General features: G+C 32.7%; 1 protein-coding gene across 1 annotated transcript in view; it reads left to right on the top strand.

Annotated features, from left to right (window-relative positions):
* Positions 1-15,629, top strand: part of LOC143248811 (uncharacterized) — a 46,896-nt gene extending 31,267 nt beyond the window's left edge. Inside the window, exons 2-4 of the mRNA XM_076497629.1 lie at positions 3,197-3,402; positions 4,689-4,824; positions 15,094-15,629. Of these exons, the coding sequence (XP_076353744.1) occupies positions 3,197-3,402; positions 4,689-4,824; positions 15,094-15,191 (440 nt within the window). The 3' untranslated portion in view covers positions 15,192-15,629. The remainder of the gene's footprint in view (positions 1-3,196; positions 3,403-4,688; positions 4,825-15,093) is intronic.
* The last annotated feature ends 7,067 nt before the right edge of the window (positions 15,630-22,696 follow it).

Here is a 22,696-nt window from a genome sequence, read left to right as displayed (position 1 = left end):
GTGCGAAATTCCAAAACAAATAAACAAACTCGTTGAAACAACGTATTTAATCTAAAGATATTTTTATTCATTAAATATTTCTCCAAACTTTCTTTTTTTGTTGTTAGTGAAAAGGAACTTATTGATTTACATATAAGGCTTCAAGTAGTCTCCGTATATAGAAAACAACAACAATATTAACAATAAACTGTTAATACTGATTAGCTTCCAGTTAGATTCCGTTTCCTTTTCTTTTGATGTGTGTGTACATAAATTGTTGACAGAAGAGTACAGTAAAATTCCTATAAGTATAGATATGAACGATGGTAAGAAGAAGGATATGTATAATATCAGTCGACGATGCTTTTCGTTGTTGCTGTCATTTGTCTTTAAGAGAAAACGATCTTTATCTAAGAGAACCTTTTAAAGCCTGTGGTGGTATGAAAAATAAACATTAACAACCAGTTGAATGAAAGTTAACTTAGTGTGTTTGCACTGGTGACTTTGTTGGTAAGAAAGTTCCAGTGTGAAACCGTTAGCATACTTAGAGCCAATACCATACTTAGAGCCAAATAAAATCATACCCTCAAGAGCTCGTTCTTTATTTTATGTGCAGATATTGATTACCACATTTCTTATCGCAGAATATAAATTATTTCCATTTCCTTCTTTTCTTAGTGTAGATTATTAGATGCAGCACCAGATACACATGTCTGGATATATGAAGACCCTGTAGCGAATTTCAATACTATGGTAATCCTTACGTTTTGATTATTTCGATCAAAAGGTGTGGTGAGAATTGGGCTTCCCTAATAATTATTATTGTAGTTTTTAGTATTTAATTGTTTTCATTTTATTCACATTTTTACTTTGATATAAACAACACTTATAAAATGGCATGCTTTTGTTTTTATTTATAAGCAACATTGTTCTCGCAACTTCGATTTTAACCAGTGTTCGTATTTCTTGTGATTATTTTGTTTGTTGTAATTTAATCTCAGGGTCGCAGCTTTGAATCCCAGTCACATCAAACATGCTCACCCTTTCAGCCGAGGGGGCGTTATAATGTGACGATCAGTCTCACTATTCTTTGGTAAAAGAGTAGTCGAAGAGTTGGCAGTTGGTGGTGATGACAAGCTGTTTTCGCTGTAAAATTAGGGACGGCATATCACTCGTGTAGCTTTACTCAAACTTTCAAAACAAATAAACAAATCTACTAGGGCTTGTACTTAAGTGCTTCTCTGTACAAGCATTAACGTGAATAAGATAGATTGGGCAGAAAATATCTTGTCAACATGAGCATATAAAGATTCGCCCGTAAAGAAACCGGAATATAAAAAAAATATGTTGAAAGTTACATTACGTTAAAAAAGAACAAAAGAAAAAAGGAAAGCGCAGACAAAATGAAATAGAGAAGAAATATTATAGCATGTTTGTTCAATACACTCTTTCTTCAGGTGTGATGAAAAACATACGATGTTTAAAAACATTCAGCGTGAGCGCGTTAAGCAAGTTATGGAAGTGTTTTATAATAAATATGAAACTTTATATTATACTAAATTAAACAGACCTAAACTATTCTTTATTGGCAGTTTTTTTCTGGCTTTCCTGAGGAATATTATAATTGCTTTAGTCAACGCCCAAATAGCTCATTGTGTAGCTTCATGTTTAAAAAAAACAAGCAAATAATAACTGATTTTGATGACATTAATATTTACATACCATTTTACTCTCTCATTTCGGGGCAAAAGATGAAAAACACAAGAAGTGTCTGTGTGCACCTTTCACAGCATGCTCTGGTCCAATAACCACTCCACAAGCAGTGCCTGTGAGCATTTTTTTAATATTAATTTCAGCTATAATTACAAATAATTCATACTGCATTGTGGATACTTTCATGTATATGTATATGTATGCTGGTAGATAGTTTTAAATGATCTTCATTGATCTACCGATTACTAAAATGTTTGGCTTGCTTGTATTTAGTGAAACCATTGACTTCAGTCTTTACAAGTTTCCTTGATGTCAATAAAGGAAAGTTTGTGTGACATACCTTATTGGCTACCTTCATAAAACATGTTTCAGTTTTGTTATTTATTTTACTGAAGTAACATTCTACAGAAAGATAACGTTTATGAAATTGTGTTGGAGTTTTACCACGTTGTTGAGCGAGTATTACTATTTAGTCTAATAAGTATGTTAGAGGTATCGTTTATGGCGATTATCAGGTTATTTTCGTACTTGATTAATAAATTGTGAAAATAATCATCGAACTAAGTTGCCTCAATCGATAATATGCCGGAGGATAAAATTTTTTATGTTGCATATATGTTAATAACTGGTGCAAAACCTATATCTACTTTAAACGTTACAATTTAAACTCCGAAAACAGGAGGAGAATTGGAAAATCACTAAGCCTAAAATTGTTATAAAATTTATCTATTGATGGATTTTTTACCCATTTATCTTAATTTGTCTGTTACTGCTCGAAGTCATAATTGTTGTTGTTTTAAATTAAGCACAAAGTTACATAATGGGCTATCTGTGCTCTGCCCACTACGGCTATCGAAACCCGATTTTTATCATTGTAAATCCACAGACATACCGCTGAGATACCGGGGGGCAAGTCATAATTGTTAAAAAATTCATTTCAGATTTTTCTTTCCTCTTTTACAAGCCAATGAAACATAAAGCTTTCGTTCAATACCAGAACTCATCAGTTGGACAAGGCAGTGAAAGACAACAGATTCTATGAAATATTATATATACATATTTAAGCAGTATAATGCGGTAAAAAGTAAGGTTTAAGCGCCGAAATCCAGCGAAATATTGATTTCGAATAAACAGCTTACTGAGCATAATTAATTATGTTTTATTCAAAACTTGAGTAACATAAGTATCATTCTTAGTTACTTTACAGTATTCATCAAACAGCTGGTGATATACACAGGTTGTAAATTCCGTCGTGGGAGACTTTTCGAAAATATTGCATTGATAATCTGATTAAAAAAAGGAGTAAAAATAAAAAAAATGTAGACAAAAATGAAACAAGATATATGTATGACTTTTAGATCCATAAATGCTGCCTGATGTCACTTTAAGAGTTGAAACATGAAATGTCCAGGTCCCTTTTTCCTTTCACATTGTATTTTAACGTGTATATTTAAACTTTCATTTTGTTATTTCCAATGAACATAATTAGTTTCGTTTTTTTCAGTTTCCCTCTCCCTTAAGATTTTATCTTTCGACGTTCCTCAAACAGCTCTACGAGGACAAGAAGTTCGCTTGACTTGTTCTTACGATCTGGAGGGAGAAAAGCTTTATTCTGTGAAGTGGTATCGAGATGATATGGAGTTTTTCAGATTTGTTCCACGAGATGAGCCTCAGCAACTTTATTTTCCTCTTGAAGGGATAGAGGTTGATGTAAGCAACAACATCACTATTTATTTTTATTATTTTCTTTTGAATTTATTAAGAATACTAAAACATTTATGATTTACAGTTTAAGTTGCTGTCATCATATTATTTTTTTTTGTAAGCGATTAAAAATTAGTATTCTATGAAAACCAACAGTAACTTCTTGCTTGTCAACAAACATCGAGATTTGGAAGAATCATAAACGAAAATATCAGGATATTTAAAAACCTTATTTTGCGTCATGTGTCATGAATAAGAAAAAAGTCTTAAAACGACTTATAAAAAAGATTTCAATGTGTTAAACCTAATGTAAGACAAAGAGAAGCAATATTTGAAAAAAATTTGGAAAGTTGAGAAGTCTTGATTTTTTTGTAAATTATTTTTGTTTGTTCACATTATTCTAAACATGTTGACATTTACAGACTTCAACAACTTAGAATGTCGTATTTTTATCTTTTCCATTTAATTTAACAATTTGGGTTGACTTCACTAACGAAAAAATACCTTAAACCATCTGTTAAAATTAGATGGTGTAGTTAAATCACAAATTCTCTTTTATTATTTTAGAAACTGTTATGAATAAACCGAGATCAAAAAATTATCTCTTTTTATGATTTATAATTACGTTTTTTCCTAGTGTATCAAATGAATAAAGTTCGTAAACTATTTTAATACGGTTCTTCTTGTTAAAAAAACAACAACAAATTTTTATTTTAACACGTAAGTAAAAGATTATAATTTCTAGTTTATAAAGTGTATTTGTTGTAAATAGTAAATTGTTTTCAAATTACTTAAATATAATTTCAAAACTTTAGTATTTTATGTAATGGTTACTAAACTTCGATAACATAATTTTAAATGAGGAATCGATCTTTTAATTTCATAGACTAGAATTATCTCAATTTTTTTTACTTGACTTGTATTTTGAAGTTAAGAGACACACTAATATATATACTGTACTTATTTTTCAAAACGTTTATATTTCAAATAAATATCTTCAGTGAAATCAAATAATTTACTAAATATACTATTTATTTCCTTAATGTCGAGAAGACACGTAAATATTTTTCAAGATCGTCGGCTCACAGTTTCTTTTATGATGTCTTTTTCCACAAGTAAAACTTTAATAATCTCAAACACTGTCTTTAACAATACATAATTCACTTGTGCTGTATTGTGTGTTTTAAATTTTCACTTATATTTTGATATTTTCTTAAGATGTGTAAAGCCCGTGTTTTGTTATTGTGTTAGCATAAGCTAATAAAGCTCGAAAATAATTAAATATGTTTCAGTTCTCAAGGTCCACGAAACAGTCCGTTTATATCCAGAATGTCCAGGCAGAGACTGGAGGTAAATTTCGCTGCGAAGTCTCGGCAGACGCTCCGTTTTTCAAAACTGCAGCAGCAGAACAATGGATGTCAATCCAAGGTAACGGAAAGACGGGAGATTCGTAACAGTTAAAATGAATACATAAACTAACCTTTCTGTGTAATTTATTTTATTTTTGATGAGGCTTACTGATAAACTGCCGGGTGGGGGTGGAGCCATCTCTCTTTGTTACCTATTCTTTAATTTCTTGTCAGATTCGTCCACCGCTTTGACAGAGGCAATTCTACGGATTTACAACGCTAAAATCAGGGATTCGATTAACCTCGGTGGACACGGTAGACAGCGCGATGTTGCTTTGCTATAAGAAAATATAAACACGGACACTCTCTTCTCAGATATTTTTCATCTCCACATTAACTTTTGAAGACATTAGCAAAATTTTCTAGCTATGAGAAGTTCGTTAGATGAATAGCTCAGTAACTTTAATATCACTGACACTTCGGTCTTATGGTCAAGAATTACAGCCAGAAGATCAACATAAAGACTTGTATGCAATTTGTTTTTTTTTTAATTTCGCGCAAAGCCACACGAGGGCTATCTGCGCTAGCCGTCCCTAATTTAGCGGTGCAAGACTAGAGGGAAGGTAGCTAGTTATCACCACCCATTGCCAACTCTTGGGCTACTCTTTTACCAACGAATAGTAGAATTGTCCGTCACATTATAACGCCCCCACTGCTGAAAGGACGAGCATGTTTGGTGTGATTGGGATTCGAACCCGCGACCTTCAGGTTACCAGTCGAGTGCTTAATCACTTGGCCATGCCGAGCCTCATCTGACAGAGATCTCGTTATTTATTTTATGAAATGACCTACACTGACCAGTAAACCGTATAAATGGTTTACGAGTTCAAACAGCGACTGTTCAAAGAAAATTATTAATTTCCTCAGCGTTTCACCTGAAAGATTTATAAAGCCCAGTCTCAGTAAAATATGGCCTGGTGAATAGCGCGCTCGAAATGTAGCCCGTGGGCTGTAAGCTCGCATTCCCATTAACAAACATGTTCACCCATTCAGCCGTAGGGACGTTATAATGTGTGGTCAATCCCACTATTTGCGGGTGAAGGAGTAGCCCAAGAGCTGGCGGTGGGTGGATTTTACGAGCTGCGTTCCTCCTAGTCTATCCCTGCTAAATTAGTCACGTCTAGAACGGAGAGCTCTCGTGCAATTTTGTGCAAAATTTAAAACAAATAAAACAGTTATCAACAATAGAAAGTAACAATAGTATGTATGTAAAAAGGATATAAACCTGGTTAAAATATTATATTAAAAACGAAAATAGATGATTCACGTGGACTTTTACATGTTATAAATACGTAGTTGTAAACCGTAAATGTAGTTATGACTATATATATACATTCTTGTCTGAGAGAATAAAATATATGGTTATAGAATGTCCACAGACACTTACATAAATTCACCATTTAAAGCGGTCATCTTCTACCCTCGTTGATTGAAGACTTCTTAGATTTGATGAAAAAAAACTTCAGAAACACGTGGCATTTTCCTTCTAAGCTGATGATGGGATTTAGTCCACCAGTGATCATTAATAAAGTCTGTTATAACTGTACATCTAACAACCTCACCCATCATTGTAACACGGATATTCGTTTTGTTTCGTATGTCTTTGCTAGAGATTTAGGTTCTGGAAGCCAAGGACACATAAAGATAGAAATTTTCTATTCATCTCAGTTGTGTCTTGAGAAATGTAATTTGAAAAACTTAAGTATTATAATGTGTTTAACTGCGTTCATTTTTCCTTTCTTAGTGTCTTGTTTCTGTACATGTTGTCGTTAACGAAACCATCAAAAGTTAAAGATAGTGTCTCGCTATCTTCATTTCTTGATACTTATTTTGAGTTTGCCATACAGATCTGATATGGATAACAAGGCTGGCATGATACTAGCAAATGAAACATTGAATTTTATTACATCACAATTATATCAGTCTTCTGCACTCATAATATTGAAGTATAAATGATCAGACTGTATATACCACGGATGCATTGAGGTATTTATACTTAAGAATCTACGAATTTTCTTCTTAAAATGTGCGCCAGCATTTTTTTTCTAGTGCCATGTACATTTTACTAGCAAAGCTACAACACTATTTAGATTTTTTTGTTTTAGTTTTACTTTTGAGCCACGATTCTAAATAACTGATGGGTAAAATACATTTTTCTAGAAATAGTACAGAACTTATAAGAATAATTATTATTTAGGCCGCTTCATTATACTTTCTTATTACTAACCTACATGCAACATTTCAGTCAAAATAGAGTATAAATAAGGTATGTTAAAACATTTCAAAACTCTTATAGCCAGTATGTTTCAAAGGCCAAAGTAAAGAACCTTTATTACGGTTTGTTTTTGTATCATACTAAACAAACGTATACAAAAAAGAAAGAGATAAGCAATGAGTACTTGTTAGTTACTATCGTATTTCCTCGCGAATAAAGAGCATCAGAATATAATAGTTAGTTTAAAAATAGACTATGATAAAGTCAACAGGATGAGAAATATTAACAATCTTTAACCAACATACTAGACACGAATAGGTTTAAAACATAAAATGTTCTATGTTGTTTGTGAACTAAAACGCTTATGAACAGTATTTGATCCTCAGATGTTTTCCTGCTGTGCATTGAATGTGAATATTAACAATGTTGAAAATTTAAGAGACCATTTTTTTTTTAAATTTCACTATGGTGCAAGAGTCATCCATATTCCTTTTCGCATGAGAGGACAGGTCTTTGTTTTCTTTTTAACTTTTTTCAATTACTTTTTGTTCGTGGAGACATTTCAACAGTTTGCCAACATTTGTAGTATGAGGTAATTTTCACACACTAACATCCCTCTTTCAAACATTCTAAAATTTAGAAGAAACATAATACAAGTAGTTATAAAGATGTAAACCAAATTTTTTGGAATATAATTCTAGAAGTCGGAATAAGAAAAATTGCGCTATGATTGCTGTATCCTGTTATTACACACGTAAATAAATAGAGATATGATTATTCTTTATGTTCAGTCGAGGAAAATCACTTTAAGAATTAATGTAAGTGCCTCTAGGTGAATACTTACAACTTATTGATAACTTATTTTGTTTTAAATACGAAACTTTAGCTAGATTTTACAAAGAGCATACGCATACCCACAAGACGGTATATTTTGTATTATTTACAATTTTTTTTGTTGAAAATTTCCTCTTTCTTGTTCTATATTGTAAATTTGCAATACCCAGTTACTCAGCGTTAATTTTGTCGATTTATAACGCTAAAAATAGGGTTACAATACCCATGGTACGTACAGCACTTCTCAGAGACGACGATTCCATAAAAAGGATGCTGGAAGAACCACTTGGAGCAACTTCTGAACAGGGGTAGAACAGTTGAAGAGAGTATTTATGATGACATTCACCAGCAAAGAGTAAAGGTACCCGGAAAAAACTCTAATTTGGACATCTAATTTGGATACTATCATCCTTCAAATCTGGGTTACGGAAAAAGTACCATATAACCTACGCGATGCACATATTGTCACTATTTTCAAAAAGGGAGACAAATCCCTGCGCGAAAATTATCAGTCATTTCACTTTTATTAATTGTAAGAAATATTTTGGCTCACAATCTGGCGAACATAATATCTCAGATAGCTGAGGGAGCCGTTCCTGAGTCACAGTGTGATTTCAGACCTTTTCGTGGAACTACTGATATGATTTTTGTCAAATGCAAGAAAAATGTGGTGAGTGGGACTAAGATTTGTATAGACGAAAGCATTTGATTCCTTCGACCATGAAGTATTATGAACAATTCTTGACAACTTTGAGTGCTCTGGAAGATTCATCCAACTTTTCAGACTCCTTTGATGGTATGACTATTTCTGTACTCTGCCAAAACTCTCAAACTGACGAATTTAAAATCCGTACGGACATGAAGTAAGGATGTGTAATCGTCCCGTACCTTTTCAACCTTTCCTTGTCAGTATTTTTCTTTCTCATACAAAATGACTTACCTGCTGGCATACAATCTCATTATCACTATGAGGGTAGGATGCTCAACCTGCAACGACTGAAAGCTAGAACCAAAGTTACCCGTTTGTCCTCAGTTACTTCAATGATAATCTTCCATAATCATATTTATATGCAAACGATAATGGATCTCATTAACTCGGCTTTGGATTTTCCATGAATATGAAAAAGAACTAAAATCACATTTCAACCGATACCTTGGAAACAAAATTTCAAACCTATCGAAATGTTTGTCAATAAAGAACTACTGAAATGTGCGGATAACATAGTAGTCATCTATCTTCAAACAATATCATTGACAAGAAAGTTGAAAGCAGAATAAGCTGTGCAGGAAATGCTTCTACAGACCAAGACGACTCTTTTTCCACAACATAGATTGGAGAAAGAAAACCAAGTCGATGGTTTAACATACAATGATCATTACTGTTTTCCTATACGGCAGCGAAAAATGGATAGTGTACAGAAGACACGCAAGAGCCCATGAGGGATTCCATCAGAGATGCATCAGTTGAATCCTTGGAATCAAATGAGAGGAAAGAAGATCTAACATCAACGTCCTTGAAAAGCCTATTCCACGAGTAATGAAACCCGGCTAATGAAAGGTCAAAACTTGGTTGGGTCGGTCATTGTCTACGTATGCAGGAACATTGCTTTCCTCGTCAACTCCTCTTACTGGAACTTCGCCACGGAATTCGTTCTCGGGGTGAGCAAGTAAAAGGAATGAAGAATAATCTGAAATCTAATCTCAAAACGTATTCATAAACCTCAACGTATAGGAGGAGGATGCGTCTGACCGTTCCTGTTGGCGTTGTTTGATCCAGAAGCAACAGAGGATGAAATATAAAAACGCCTAAACCTTTTTTGCAATAACGTCTTCCTCTGAGAACTATCTGCTAAACGTTTTCCAAACAACGTAAATCTTGAATTGGGCTATTCGGTCACATGAGAACACATTCACTCCAGAGGACACTGATTTCGCTCGCGAAACATTGCCAACGAAATACAGCACAGCACAGATACTCGCAACTTGTTTTTACCTTTACTGAAGGGCTCATGTTTGAAATATCTTTTTACCTTTACTGAAGGGTTAATGTTTGAATTATGTAAGTTTTTTGTCATCCTGTATTTTATTTTACATTGCATTCTTGTTCTGTAGATTTTACCGTTGTTATCATCATATTTTTACGCTGTGTTAAAGTGCTTTTGCTTTCCTGTTTAATCTACGTGTCGCACTGTTTAAGTATTTTGTCAGGAGCAAAGGATTAGGTACTATCGGAACACAATGGATCAGTCGATATTTTATTTCTGCACTTTATTAATTTTAAAACCGTACGATTAAAGACGGCTTCGAAAATAGTTTATCTTAAGAAATTAATTCTAAACAACTTTAAGCCATTTTAGTCCATCCAAAATATACTATCCAACTAGAATATTACAGGTTATTACCGTAAACGTGTTTACTCACTTACAATGATTAACACTACACAGTATCCACTGAGAAAAACAGCAGACTGTGCTAAAACACAGACAGTAAACAATTAGTTTTAACCCATTGACTCCGGCAACTGAATACGAGTGTGCTGCTTACGGCTCGCAAAAACATTTCCATGTGGAGCAGCTGCAGTTAACGGGTTAGCGAAACTGATTACACGGCTCGCAAAAACATTTCCATGTGGAGCAGCCGCAGTTAACGGGTTAGCGAAATTGATTACACGGCTCGCAAAAACATTTCCATGTGGAGCAGCCGCAGTTAATGGGTTAGCGAAACTGATTACACGGCTCGAATAAACATTTCCATGTGGAGCAGCCGCAGTCTACGGGTTAGCGAAACTGATTACACCTTTTATGTTTTAAACTTAATTTTGTCTGGTGTGTCAATAGAAAGGTTATTAACTTATCTATCCAGACCTTTGAACTTGTCCTTTGTATTTAAAAAAATAAAAAAAATATTGAATTATTTAGTCACGCTTATGTGTGTGTTGTTTATAGCAAGGCCACACTGGACTATCTGCTACGTCCACGGAGAGGAACTGAACCCCTCATTTTAACGTTGTAAATCTGAAGACTCATCACTTTTCCGCCTGGAAATTTATTTGGTTACATTATACTAAAGTGTACTCACCATCTGGTTTCATTAGGTTTCACTGTGTCATAGCATTTATCCAACAGTTTCTTCATCCTTCAGAAGATAATGGAGGATAATACTTAAACAAATACATTACAATTACAGTTTGTTTTCAGAATAGTTTGTTAAAGTGTCTGTGGAAGGGCTTAAGTTAGGGGGCGTCTAAAATTCTCAAAATATCTTAAAACTAAATATTTTTTGCTGTTTGTTTCATATCAATAATTTAAAATTTTCGTTTTAATCTTAACATGAAAGGCGAGAGTGACTATTTCTAAAATAGAGTTAATTTATTGTTAATTCTAAACAGTATTTCAACATAATTCCCTGTAATCTTCTGTAGGTTACTTTCTTTTTGTTCATGATACTTGAATCACGTGACCAACAAGTTAATTATTAAGGAAGAATTAACGCCGAGGGACGATGTACAGCAGTTTTCCATTAAGTAGTATCGCACGTATTCACTGTCAGTGTACAGTATTTCAAAACGTGGTGAACTGAGAAGGCTTGTTATTAACTATCATGACACGAACAATGTGATCTGGTGCTTCGGTGTGAAGCTATTATTCACATGCACAAAGAAGGACATTTACGTTCATCTGCTTTCTTTTAATACTTCCACTTATTTGGTACTTTATCTATACCAGCTGGAGTGAAGAAAATGGACATATTATGTTCATTTATCTACTAGGTTCGCGAGTTTACTATCCTCATGTAAACTCTGGATGTTAAAAGTATGAATCACACACATGAAAATTAAAATATTCTTTATTACAGATTTCTAAGAAAGATCATATGGAAATAAAATTTATTTCACAGCTATTTTTAACGTGAACAGATACGTTTTTCAGGTGCCATATTTTAGTTTTTTAAATAAAAGTATCGAATAGTAAACTCGCATAATCACTCTATTTCTAATTTGTAATCCACATAAAAAAACACATCATTCAACCTCGTGTAATCGCTTTCAGTTAGACGGAAACGTGCCCAGCATGGCCAGACGTTTAGGGAGCTCGACTCGTAATCTGAGGGTCGCGGGTTCAAATCCCTGTTACACCAAACATGCTCGCCCTTACGCCCATAGGGGCATTAAAATGTGGCGGTCAATCCCACTAAATGTTGGTAAAAGAGTAGCCAAAGAATTGGCGGTGTATGGTGATGACTAGCTGCCTTCCCTCTAGTCTTACACTGCTAAGTTACGGACAGCTAACACAGATAGCCCTCCTGTAGTTTTTTTTCAGCTGTAGTTATTATATGCAAGTAACTAATAGAATTGCTAGAATACTTTCTTACTTGTTTGTCTTGATACTTTTAATTAATCAGTATAAGTCAGCGGTTATCGTTTGTTTATTCTCCAAAAACTCTTCAACATATGTTTTCTATTCACATCATAAACTTCTTTATTATCCAAAAAATGATCAAGAATGATGTGAGGTTAGCTCATTCATTTAGTTATCTAATATTTTGACTAGAAGAGCATACTTTTGGTTAACGAAGTAGTACTAGGTTTAGAGTTTAAAATATATTTTTGTACTTTCAGTGTAATTTCTAACTCTTCTGAGATATTTAATTTGTTGCGATTTGCGTTATTTGTATATTTAAGCTGTAATGATTATAGATTATAACAGGTTTATAAAAGGATAACTTAAACCTTTAGGTAATCTTTTGTCTTATAGAGATATTTTAACGGTTTACTAACGCATGTAGGATAACATTATTTTTATACATTGTTATCACTTCTTTTAAACATTTTTGAAACATAGAGAAAACCGCTATATAAGTATTTACTAAAATATTATCGATTTGTATCAATGTAATTGTAAACGTTGGAACTGAAAGGAATTCTGGGAATAATTAGTGTATACTGTTATTATACTTGTAAGTATACAAAAATATAATTATGTCTCATGTTAGAAATATATAAAAGTTTATGAAGAAAAATTGAGAAACCATTGTAATTAATAACCGCTCTCTCGTTGAGCAAAGAAATATCGTTTTAATATTGTATTTAGGTGTTTCTAGTTAGATAAATAAAAATTGTTAACAATATATTTTACTTTAGATTTCCATTTTAGATTCAACAGAGCTCATGCAGACATTTAAAGGGGATACTTTTTTATTCTGTATTATTTATTACTTTTCAGTATAAATGGTTACGACGTTAGTCATATGGACGTAGCTGAATTAAAAATTAACCCTTAAATAAAAGCAACACAAGTTACGACGATGAAAGTTACAAAACAGAACAAAGAAAAAAATCATTAAATTACACACGATGTTTTTATTATATTGCATTTTACATTGTACCATTCTGTATTAAATAAAATAATAATAATAATACTCATTATTATTACTGTATCTTCCATTGTTGAAAATTAGATTTTGATTTTTTTTGTTCATTTGCTTTACTTTCCTGTTTGAACCACGTATCGTGCTGAGTAATGGGTTTATCAGGCGCAAGAAATTAAGTTTTACAGGAACATTTTACAGGAGACATAGCAGATTTCTATTGTATATATGTTTCTAATTTTATATTTTGGGCTGAAGAATAGCCTGAATGCAAGGAAAAATAAACATATATCTAATAATGATAACTTCTCGGTTTATAACGTTCTTAATCCTGACAAGATTCTTAGATGTTCACTTCTAGGCCCACTGTTGAGTTGTGTGTGTACTCGTTTAATACTTTACACAATCAGCGGTATGCCATATTAAAACAGACATTTATCATAGTGTTCTCTGTGGTTTATGAAATTCAAAATAAGTTAAGGCAAGCTTTAATTGCTTGTCATTTACTGAGGTTGAGTATGTTATTGAAACGCTTTCGGAGACTTAGCAGGTAGTTGCAGTCCATGTAGCCACGTTCAGTCACCTTGACGACTGACTTTACATGTCGTTGTTTGCATTGTCAAAGGCTCCGTCTTAAGGCCGTGATGTTCAATGTGCACCCATCCTCCAGCGCCTATTTAAACATTCTAATCGTACAGAAATTAATATACGCAGTAGCTGATGTCTTGCGAGTATGTCTTTTTTATGGAATATCACTAATATCCGTTTTATTCTCTACCAGCTTGAAGTATGCGAGAGCTGAACAGATATGTGGCAAAAGTATTCTGTGTATACATGTGTTTTATTTTTCTTTATTATGTTGCGTGCCGTTGACTAGGACAATAGTACGGCTTTGCCACTTATCTTTGTGTTCGTGTATTCTCACCTCTTACAAGAAGATGCATTTTGCTTACCAAGTTGAAGCTACAACTTGTTGTAAGTCTCTTTTACGATATTTCTGGCTTCTCAAGTCGATCCATAAGGTTTTGTTTTCCAATGCTGTTAATTATAAGTGTTACCAAATTCGGAATTTTAACTATCCTATCCAAACATATTGTTATAAGCTGACTATATGAATAGCTTGTGATGGAAATGACAATTACCTACTTGTTTCATGAACGATCACTTTTTGATGGTTTCACGCTACCTCTGAAATTCTAAACAACATTAAAATGTAGTTTTGATACATATCTTTATATTACAATGTTATATCGACTGTGGGTTTAGGGACTTACCAATTTTTATATTCAGAATCGTTTTAATATAATGTTCTCAATCTTTTGTAATGGTAATTCACTTACTTAAGCCTGAATTTATAACCTGTGACATTTTTCGAATTTTAACATAGCCTTTTGACATGAAAACACGAAAAGTAATTCTAAATATTTGCTTTGAAAGATTTCTGTGTTACAGCGTATGCTTGCTTAAATAATGGTTGCACTTACATGAGTACCACTTACATTATTTCGGGTATTGCATACGATTTATTAAGTACACTAACAGTTCAGATGAATAGTGATTACTTTTACACGATATCGTTTGGTGTGTATTTTCAATATTATTGATATTTTAATACATTTATATACATTTTTAACACATAAAAGTGCTATAAAACATAGCAACAACAAGTATATTGTCTTATTTAATAATTTATCATTGAGAGCATATAAATGACAACCGTATTACAAACAACTATTTTACATACCTTATTATTATATGAACATATAAAAATACACATCAGGTGATTATTTATTATTGTAAGATTGACTTATTTCATTTTCTTTTGGTGGTTGGAGTAATTTTCATGATTTCTTTATTTCTTCCAACTTTCAGATACTTCTGGACTATCTCGGTTTTCTCTTCAAGGAATGTTTCCAGTAGTTCTGTTCGCAGCTATTTCCTCTATTCTTTATCCAGATCTTCTTTGGTAATACTCTTCGTTGGAGCTTCAAATCGGTAACGTGTATCAAGACAAGTGGAGAACAAAACTTACTTCTAATAGAAAAAAAAAGGAAATATAAAAATGTCGCAAAAAAGAAAACATTGCCGAAGAAGAACATAACTTAGTTAATTGGATACTTACTTAACATCACATTATAAAAGCCAGAGTCCAAAACATTTTTGTAGCTTCATGAACCACACCTTTTTATTTTCGATTTTGTAAAATCTTTCGACTATCATAGAATCGAATAACGAGGATATGAACCTTCGAACGGTATTATTCTCGACTGACACTCATGTAGTAGGGTGAAGGTAACTCTAATATACTGATATTCGTGCCTGTCTTCAATAGACCTTTAAAATGTATGTGTATATTCTGAAAACTGTACTTTTTGATGTATATGCTTTCTAAAACTCTTGTCTGAGAACCTTTGAGTGTTATGAGTCGATGATTAATATAACTGCCACTAGATGGCCAAAATACACTTAGAAGACATCCAGATGAGGAAATTTCGGTTCATGTCTATGTAACATTAACTATAAAATTAATATACGCATTATAAAATATTTAGTTTAATGTTAAAAAAATCAATTTCTGAAATCTGACAAATTCCACAGAAATACACACACAGACTTACATATATATACACACACACATAGATAATTGCAACCAAGTTAAAAAATCGAGGCATCGTTTTCATATTTTTAATGGAACTTCAAAACTAAAGAACTTTGAGTAAATATGATAATTATTTGTTATATTTATGTCTTAAATGTGTAGTGCACTATTTGTCTACTTTTTATATGTGTAATTTATATGCAAAAACGGCTCGTTTGGGTTGAGAAAATATTTTACATAGAAGAGCGAACAACGTTTCGACCTTCTTCGGTCATCGTCAGGTTCACAAAGAAAGAGGTAACTGACCGGAAGCTGACCACATGTTTGAAAGGGGTTGTGTAACTGTGTGTCGAAATGTAGAGGGCGGTATTAGATGTTTGAATATATAATTTATTATATTAATATAGGTATAAAGGCGTTCCTTTATATTGGTTTATTTTGGGTTTAAGTTGTTGTATAAGTAAGGCTTCTTTAATTTTACGTTTGTTTATGTTTGTTTCTTTATTTAATATTTGAGTGTTTTCTATGGTTATGTTGTGTTTATTTGACTTGCAGTGTTCGAAAACGTGTGAAGGTGACTTTTTATGTTCTTTGAATCTAGATTCTTGTGATTCTCGTGTTCTTACCAATCGAATTACATACTTAGGCCTGATATAGGTGTGCTTCTAAGCTTTTCGATCTAAGCGATAGTTCGTAAGTAATAGTCAGTAGGCCTAAGTATACATGCAAGTATCGTGACAACAAGATTACTCTTTGACTAAGTTGCTGTGTAAGTAAGGCTTTTTTAATTATTCATAAAATACAATGTGATAACTGCCACGACTTCTATATTGGAGAAACAAGTAGAAAAAATGGAAACTACATTCAAAGAACATAAAAATTCACCTTCACACGTTTTCGAACACTGCAAATCAAAAAACACAACATAACCATAGAAAACACTCAAATACTAAATAAAGAAACAAAAATAAACAAACGCAAAATTAAAGCCTTGCTTATACAACAACTTAAACCCAAAATAAACCAATATAAAGGAACGCCTTTATACCTATATTAATATAATAAATTATATATTCAAACATCTAATACCGCCCTCTACATTTCGACACACAGTTACACAACCCCTTTCAAACATGTGGTCAGCTTCCGGTCAGTTACCTCTTTCTTTGTGAACCTGACGATGACCGAAGAAGGTCGAAACGTTGTTCGCTCTTCTATGTAAAATATTTTCTCAACCCAAACGAGCCGTTTTTGCATATAAATTTCTCAACAAGTGGGTTTCTCGACATCACTGATTTTTATATGTGTATTTAGACATAACTATTTATAAGTCTCTAGATTAATACTTTTAATATTATATATAAGAAATCGAAATATTTAAAAACATCTTTTTTTTTTCAAACAATTAAGCAACCTTATACGTTATTAAATACAAAACTACATTAGAAGGCGAAGTATAGTTGCTTATTTACTGGTTGCTATACTGTTTTATTCGCAACGAAATGAATGATGACTGTTTCATTTTTTTGCATAGAATAAATCACCATAATAGTATGCTGTACACAGTCTGTGAAATTAATGACACATCTGCATTAAATACAAAATAAACAAAAAAGATATCTGACCTTAAGAAGAGTCTTAAGCTTGGAAGAATCTTAATACAGTGTTTCTAAACAGAAAATACTACGGTTAAGCACTGGCTTAAATTTTACTTAGCAGTGTCACATGTACATAATATTTCAAACCATTTCCGATCGGTAATTACAGTAAAGTTTCTATGGTAATTGATCACTGAATGTCGTAAAGCCGTTATGGTCTATAACCACTTTGTCTTGTCAGTAAGCTATATACATTTCATATAAGCAGTTACGAAAAAGCAATATTAGTGGGATTTGAATCTGAAATCCTCAGCAATCAGAGGTGGGACTCGAACATTATTCAAAGAAAAAGACAGTATGTTAAATTTTGAAAACTAACGACAATAGCCACTGTCATTGTTATGATAGACGATTAGTTAGACACCTAATACATTTACTTTGAAATTGTTAACGATTTATTTCTGCACAAGCAAATCCTGACAAGTGTTTCGGGAAAATAGGAAACACGTCAGTTTACGTTAGACAATAGCGACCTCTCGCTCCTATTTGTTACTAGTTGCTTACCAATCAGAGTTCAAGCTGAAGTAGCATTGTGTGCCAAGAAGTAATTTTGATGATGTAGTTCTGATGTGAACTGATATATATATATAAACATATAAACATATCGTCAACATAATTATACAGCGGGTGTATGTTGGGGATAACTTCAAAATATGTGTCTTCAGCGGCACAGGTCATCTCTTCATGCACATACTAATTTATTTATGTAAACCTTCGTAACGTTTAGTGGAACGTTCGTTATTATGTTTAACATCTTGCCTGAGGAAAGCTTCAGTATATCAGAGCTTACAATTCCATAAATAGTTTAGTATTTACACTGAAAATGACATAGAATTGCTCATAATGTACGATATAAGTAAATCTTTTTACAGAACAAGTCATATGTAATTTCAAAGGGACTATTTTGTACTGAGACATGAAGGTTATGTAATGCTATCTTTTTTTATTATTATCATTTGAAATCAAGAAATAAGTTAATGTAATTGACCAGAATAAATAATGTAAATGAGAGAAGATATTCCGTCTATAATGCTAGTAAACTTTTGTAGGTAAAATATGTGAGGTCTAATATGTTAAAAATGAGCTTACATTGACAGACAATAGATTAATAAAAACAACGTTTTTTAACAATACTTACTGTTATTGTAATGAACAGAAAATCTGTAAAAATTTATATTTTTGTTAATAATGAACAATATCTGAAACAAAGAAAGTACTTAATTTCACATAACTAGAACAAAATCATATAGCCATGAACGTACACGTCAAACAAATCCAACAATTAACCCATTGAGTGTTGATTCCCGGTATCGGATATGATTTAACATATAACAGTCTGCAAAAAATTTTGCCCGTGTTTAGAGCAGTTACAGTTAATGGGTTAAAGATGCAAACTATAGCGTTAGAATGATGGAATTTTCCTAGAAGGCGAAATAACTGCTGTTGTAGGTCCCACACAAAGAGATGATCGCTTGTCTACTATAATCTATAATCGCAAACTTCAAGTGTAACATCAGAAGCATATATTTGCTGAGTTAGTTTGTTTTTGTCTAGTTGTTCGAAATATAAATGACCTTTCGAATTAAGAAGATGCTGTGTTTTCCTTAAATATACATATTTATATAGAAAAGTAAAAACAAAGAGCACTAAAAATCATTTAGAATTTATAAAAATGATTTATCAGTTATATAAAAAGATATTAATTTAGACGCAGTGCATTCTGGGCTTGAACACCTTTGTCTTTATTTAGATGGAATATTTAAAATGTTGCATACTTCATACGTAGAACGAAAGTTAAAACTTGACAATAGTTCAGACAGAATGGTGGTTTAGGTGGTGGATATTATGGGCTTTACTGCCTGTTTATGTTCTTTATATTTATATTTAAATCCTTTATCACCAACGCTTAGAAACAGAAAAAAATAAAGAATATAACATTTTTGGATACAAACAGAAAAGTGTAGTTTAAATGAAAAAGTAATCTCCCATTTTCTTTTCTCAAGTACCAAACTCTACTGTTCGTACTGTAGTTTCATTTAACTGTTCGTTTCAATCTACGTGATATATATATATATATATATATATATTTGTAAAGCATTTTGTCACACAGTTATGCTAAGAACAACTAGTGTTGTATATAAACGACAGACAAATAAAACTACAGAGATGGAAGGCAGCGTATTTTTAAACAAGAATAAAAAACACATCTTCAGACGTAAGACCAACAGGATGGTGAGAATTCATAGACCATCAAAATCCCTCACATGCAAAAGTAAATTGCACCTTAAAAATTAGAACCAGTCACAGGTGGCGAGTCAAGTCGTCTCACAGTTGATACTGACATTTAACGTGTGTAGCCAGCTGTAGAAAGGTGGTTCTTCATAATTAAACAGCAAAGTATTACAGGCTCTTTAATATCACAATCTGTATTAATAACAACCACAGTTTTCTGGGTCACTATACAGCACTACTGAAGAAAAAACACACTGAGATTTACCTTTTTAATTCCAATAACTTAATACATAAATCTTATGGTATCATTACCAAACTGACATGTTCATTTTTCTCTTATTATATAATTAATGATGTCGTGAGCTATGAATCATTCTTTCTGAAGCTTCTGTACATTATAACTACAATAAATCTAATTTTGACCACAGCTCAATTGCTTCAAATTTATTTATTTTCTTTTAAATTATCTTACGTCAATTTTATACTATGTTCGTGAACTCACAGATTTGTCAAATTCCATGGTATTTTTGCTCATTAAGTTATTCCGAATTCAAAGCCATTGTTTTCAAGACTTCTCACCACTTTTAATTTCCTTGAAAATTAATAGTCTGTCAAAATATACATTGAACGTATGCACATGCTTAGCAACCGTTACGATGTTTCAAAACAAAGTCATCATCAAAGAAAGGCTGGCAAACGCTACTAAGGCGTTAAAAATTGTCGATGAAGCATTATTTCTCAGTACCAATTTATATTCCAGTGAAAAGTACCGACCGAGCTCGAGGCTGGTGGGAAACGCACACCTGTTATACTCAAGATATACTGGCTGTATGCATGTTTGTGTTTGTGTATTCGGCTCCTCTGTAGTCCATTAATTTAATCTATACATAAAGGTGTTAATGTAAGTGTTATTACTTTGGGGGCTGATAAAGCTGTTTACATCTCTTGTTAAAATATACATCTACTTCTAACGGCATTATTGACAAAACTGTTTACTGTGTACTATTCATCATGTACATTCCACTAACGTAATTAACTGTGGTGAGACTAATAACATTTACAAGTAGTCACTTAAAGAACATTCGCGAATCTTTTCTGCGTATTTACGTACGATAAACGGAATTGATAATTAGGTCATTTTAACACGATATGCTTTTATCATCCTGAATTAAACGATGGAAAAAACAAAAAAAAAAACAATCCCAGTGTTTTGTAGTCTTTTAGTTTTTGGTACACAATGTAAGTACAAGTGTAATTAATTTTTGAATAATTCAACGTACCCAATGATACTGATATTGACAAAGAGTTTCTGATGAAATTCAAGCGTCGTTATAACCAAGACAACAGAGTCACTATACATAAATCCGTTTTATTTTTAAATCATCATATTAAGCTTTCTTCCTTTTATACTGTTGTTTTCACGCAATTGTGTCGCTTACTTTTTGATATTTTCAACACAATTAACGTAAAATTATACATAAATTTTAAATAAGAGTTCTAGCATCGTCAGAAACAATATCCCAGTTTTGTAACATCTTAACGCTTGTTTTATTTTCCACTTCCATTATTTAGATACTTAAGAAAAGTTATAATCCTTTTCGCTACTCTAGAAATTTAGCCTCGGAGAATAGTTATTACCCTATTGTATACGATTGCGCCCTCAAACGTTGGTGCAGAAAATCGTCTGCATTGCTAAAAAAAAAAAGAAAAAGTATCACCCTGAAACATAATTAAATCGTCTGCAAAGGATTCAGAATAAAATATAAGGATAATAAAAATACTGTTTATCGGACAGAAGGTTGAAAACGTCTTCAGGAAATTTATTTAGGAGTTAACGGTTATGCGTGAGCTGCCATTTGCTAATCATGTAGATGGCACAAGCAGCGATTATAACAATCCAGAAAATAACAATAAAACTTCTTAGCTACATGTTTTTAACACGCCCTCAAGAAACTGAAATAACTCAGTAGACTCAATCCTTTATACTTTTCTTAAGCCTTTTACTATCAAAACGTATAAGAATAATAAAGGAAAAAAATTGTATTTGTTCTATTGAAATCTGGGTGAGACTTTAGATCCTTTCGTTGGGCCTGTGAGGATCCAATGCAATTGTTATAACGCCCAAAGCACCTATTACATTGTCTAGGTTCAACAACCCTTTTCATAGTCATGTCCGTTCATATACTACGTATAGCATTTTATGTCGGAGTGCAGTTTTCTTCGCTTGGTCTTGTCACTCGTTTTTGAAGTTTGCACAAAGCTATACAAGGGCTAGTCAACACCACTCATCACTGACTCTTGGGCTATTCTGTTACCAACAAATGACGGAATATGGGATAGAACATCATAGTATAATGTCCTCACTGCTGAAAGGGCGATCATGATCAGTGACGGGATTCGAATTCGCGACACTCGGAATGCAAGTTGAACATACTAACCACTAGGCCATTCCAGACCCTTTTTCATTTTTACAAGAACAGAATACAGGAAACACAACAGAGAAAAAACATCAAAAGTTTCATTTTGTACTTGGAAAAAAACCTCAAATAGCAGTACATATTTTGTTTGGATGTTTAAAAAATATCGAGCAAAGTTATGTAAAGGGTTACATGCACATAACCATTCTTACTTTTGAAATTATAAATTAAATAAGAAACAGGCTACATATTTCACGTGAATTCTTGAATTACTGTTATATGAAGAGTAGCAGAATTTCACCGTCACTGTTATAACATATGATCTCATAGTTCAAAACATGTTTTTGTGGTGATGGGAAACAAACCTAAATTCTCGGATTCACAGTCAAGGCACTCTAAGTATCAGGCCACACTTGGTCCGTACTTCATCGGAAGGATATTAACAATGGAGTTTGAAGGAACTGAGTGACACAATGGAACATATAAAAATCAAACAACTCAATTCCCCTTTCTCTCTGTTTGATTTAATAGGATTCAAAAATATGATTCTGGTTGATAACCGATAAACG

Source organism: Tachypleus tridentatus, chromosome 1 (assembly GCF_004210375.1).
Source record: "Tachypleus tridentatus isolate NWPU-2018 chromosome 1, ASM421037v1, whole genome shotgun sequence".
Taxonomy (NCBI): Eukaryota; Metazoa; Arthropoda; class Merostomata; order Xiphosura; family Limulidae; genus Tachypleus; species Tachypleus tridentatus.
The sequence above is the reverse complement of the archived record's forward strand: the minus strand, read 5'-3'. Positions and strand labels throughout refer to the sequence as shown.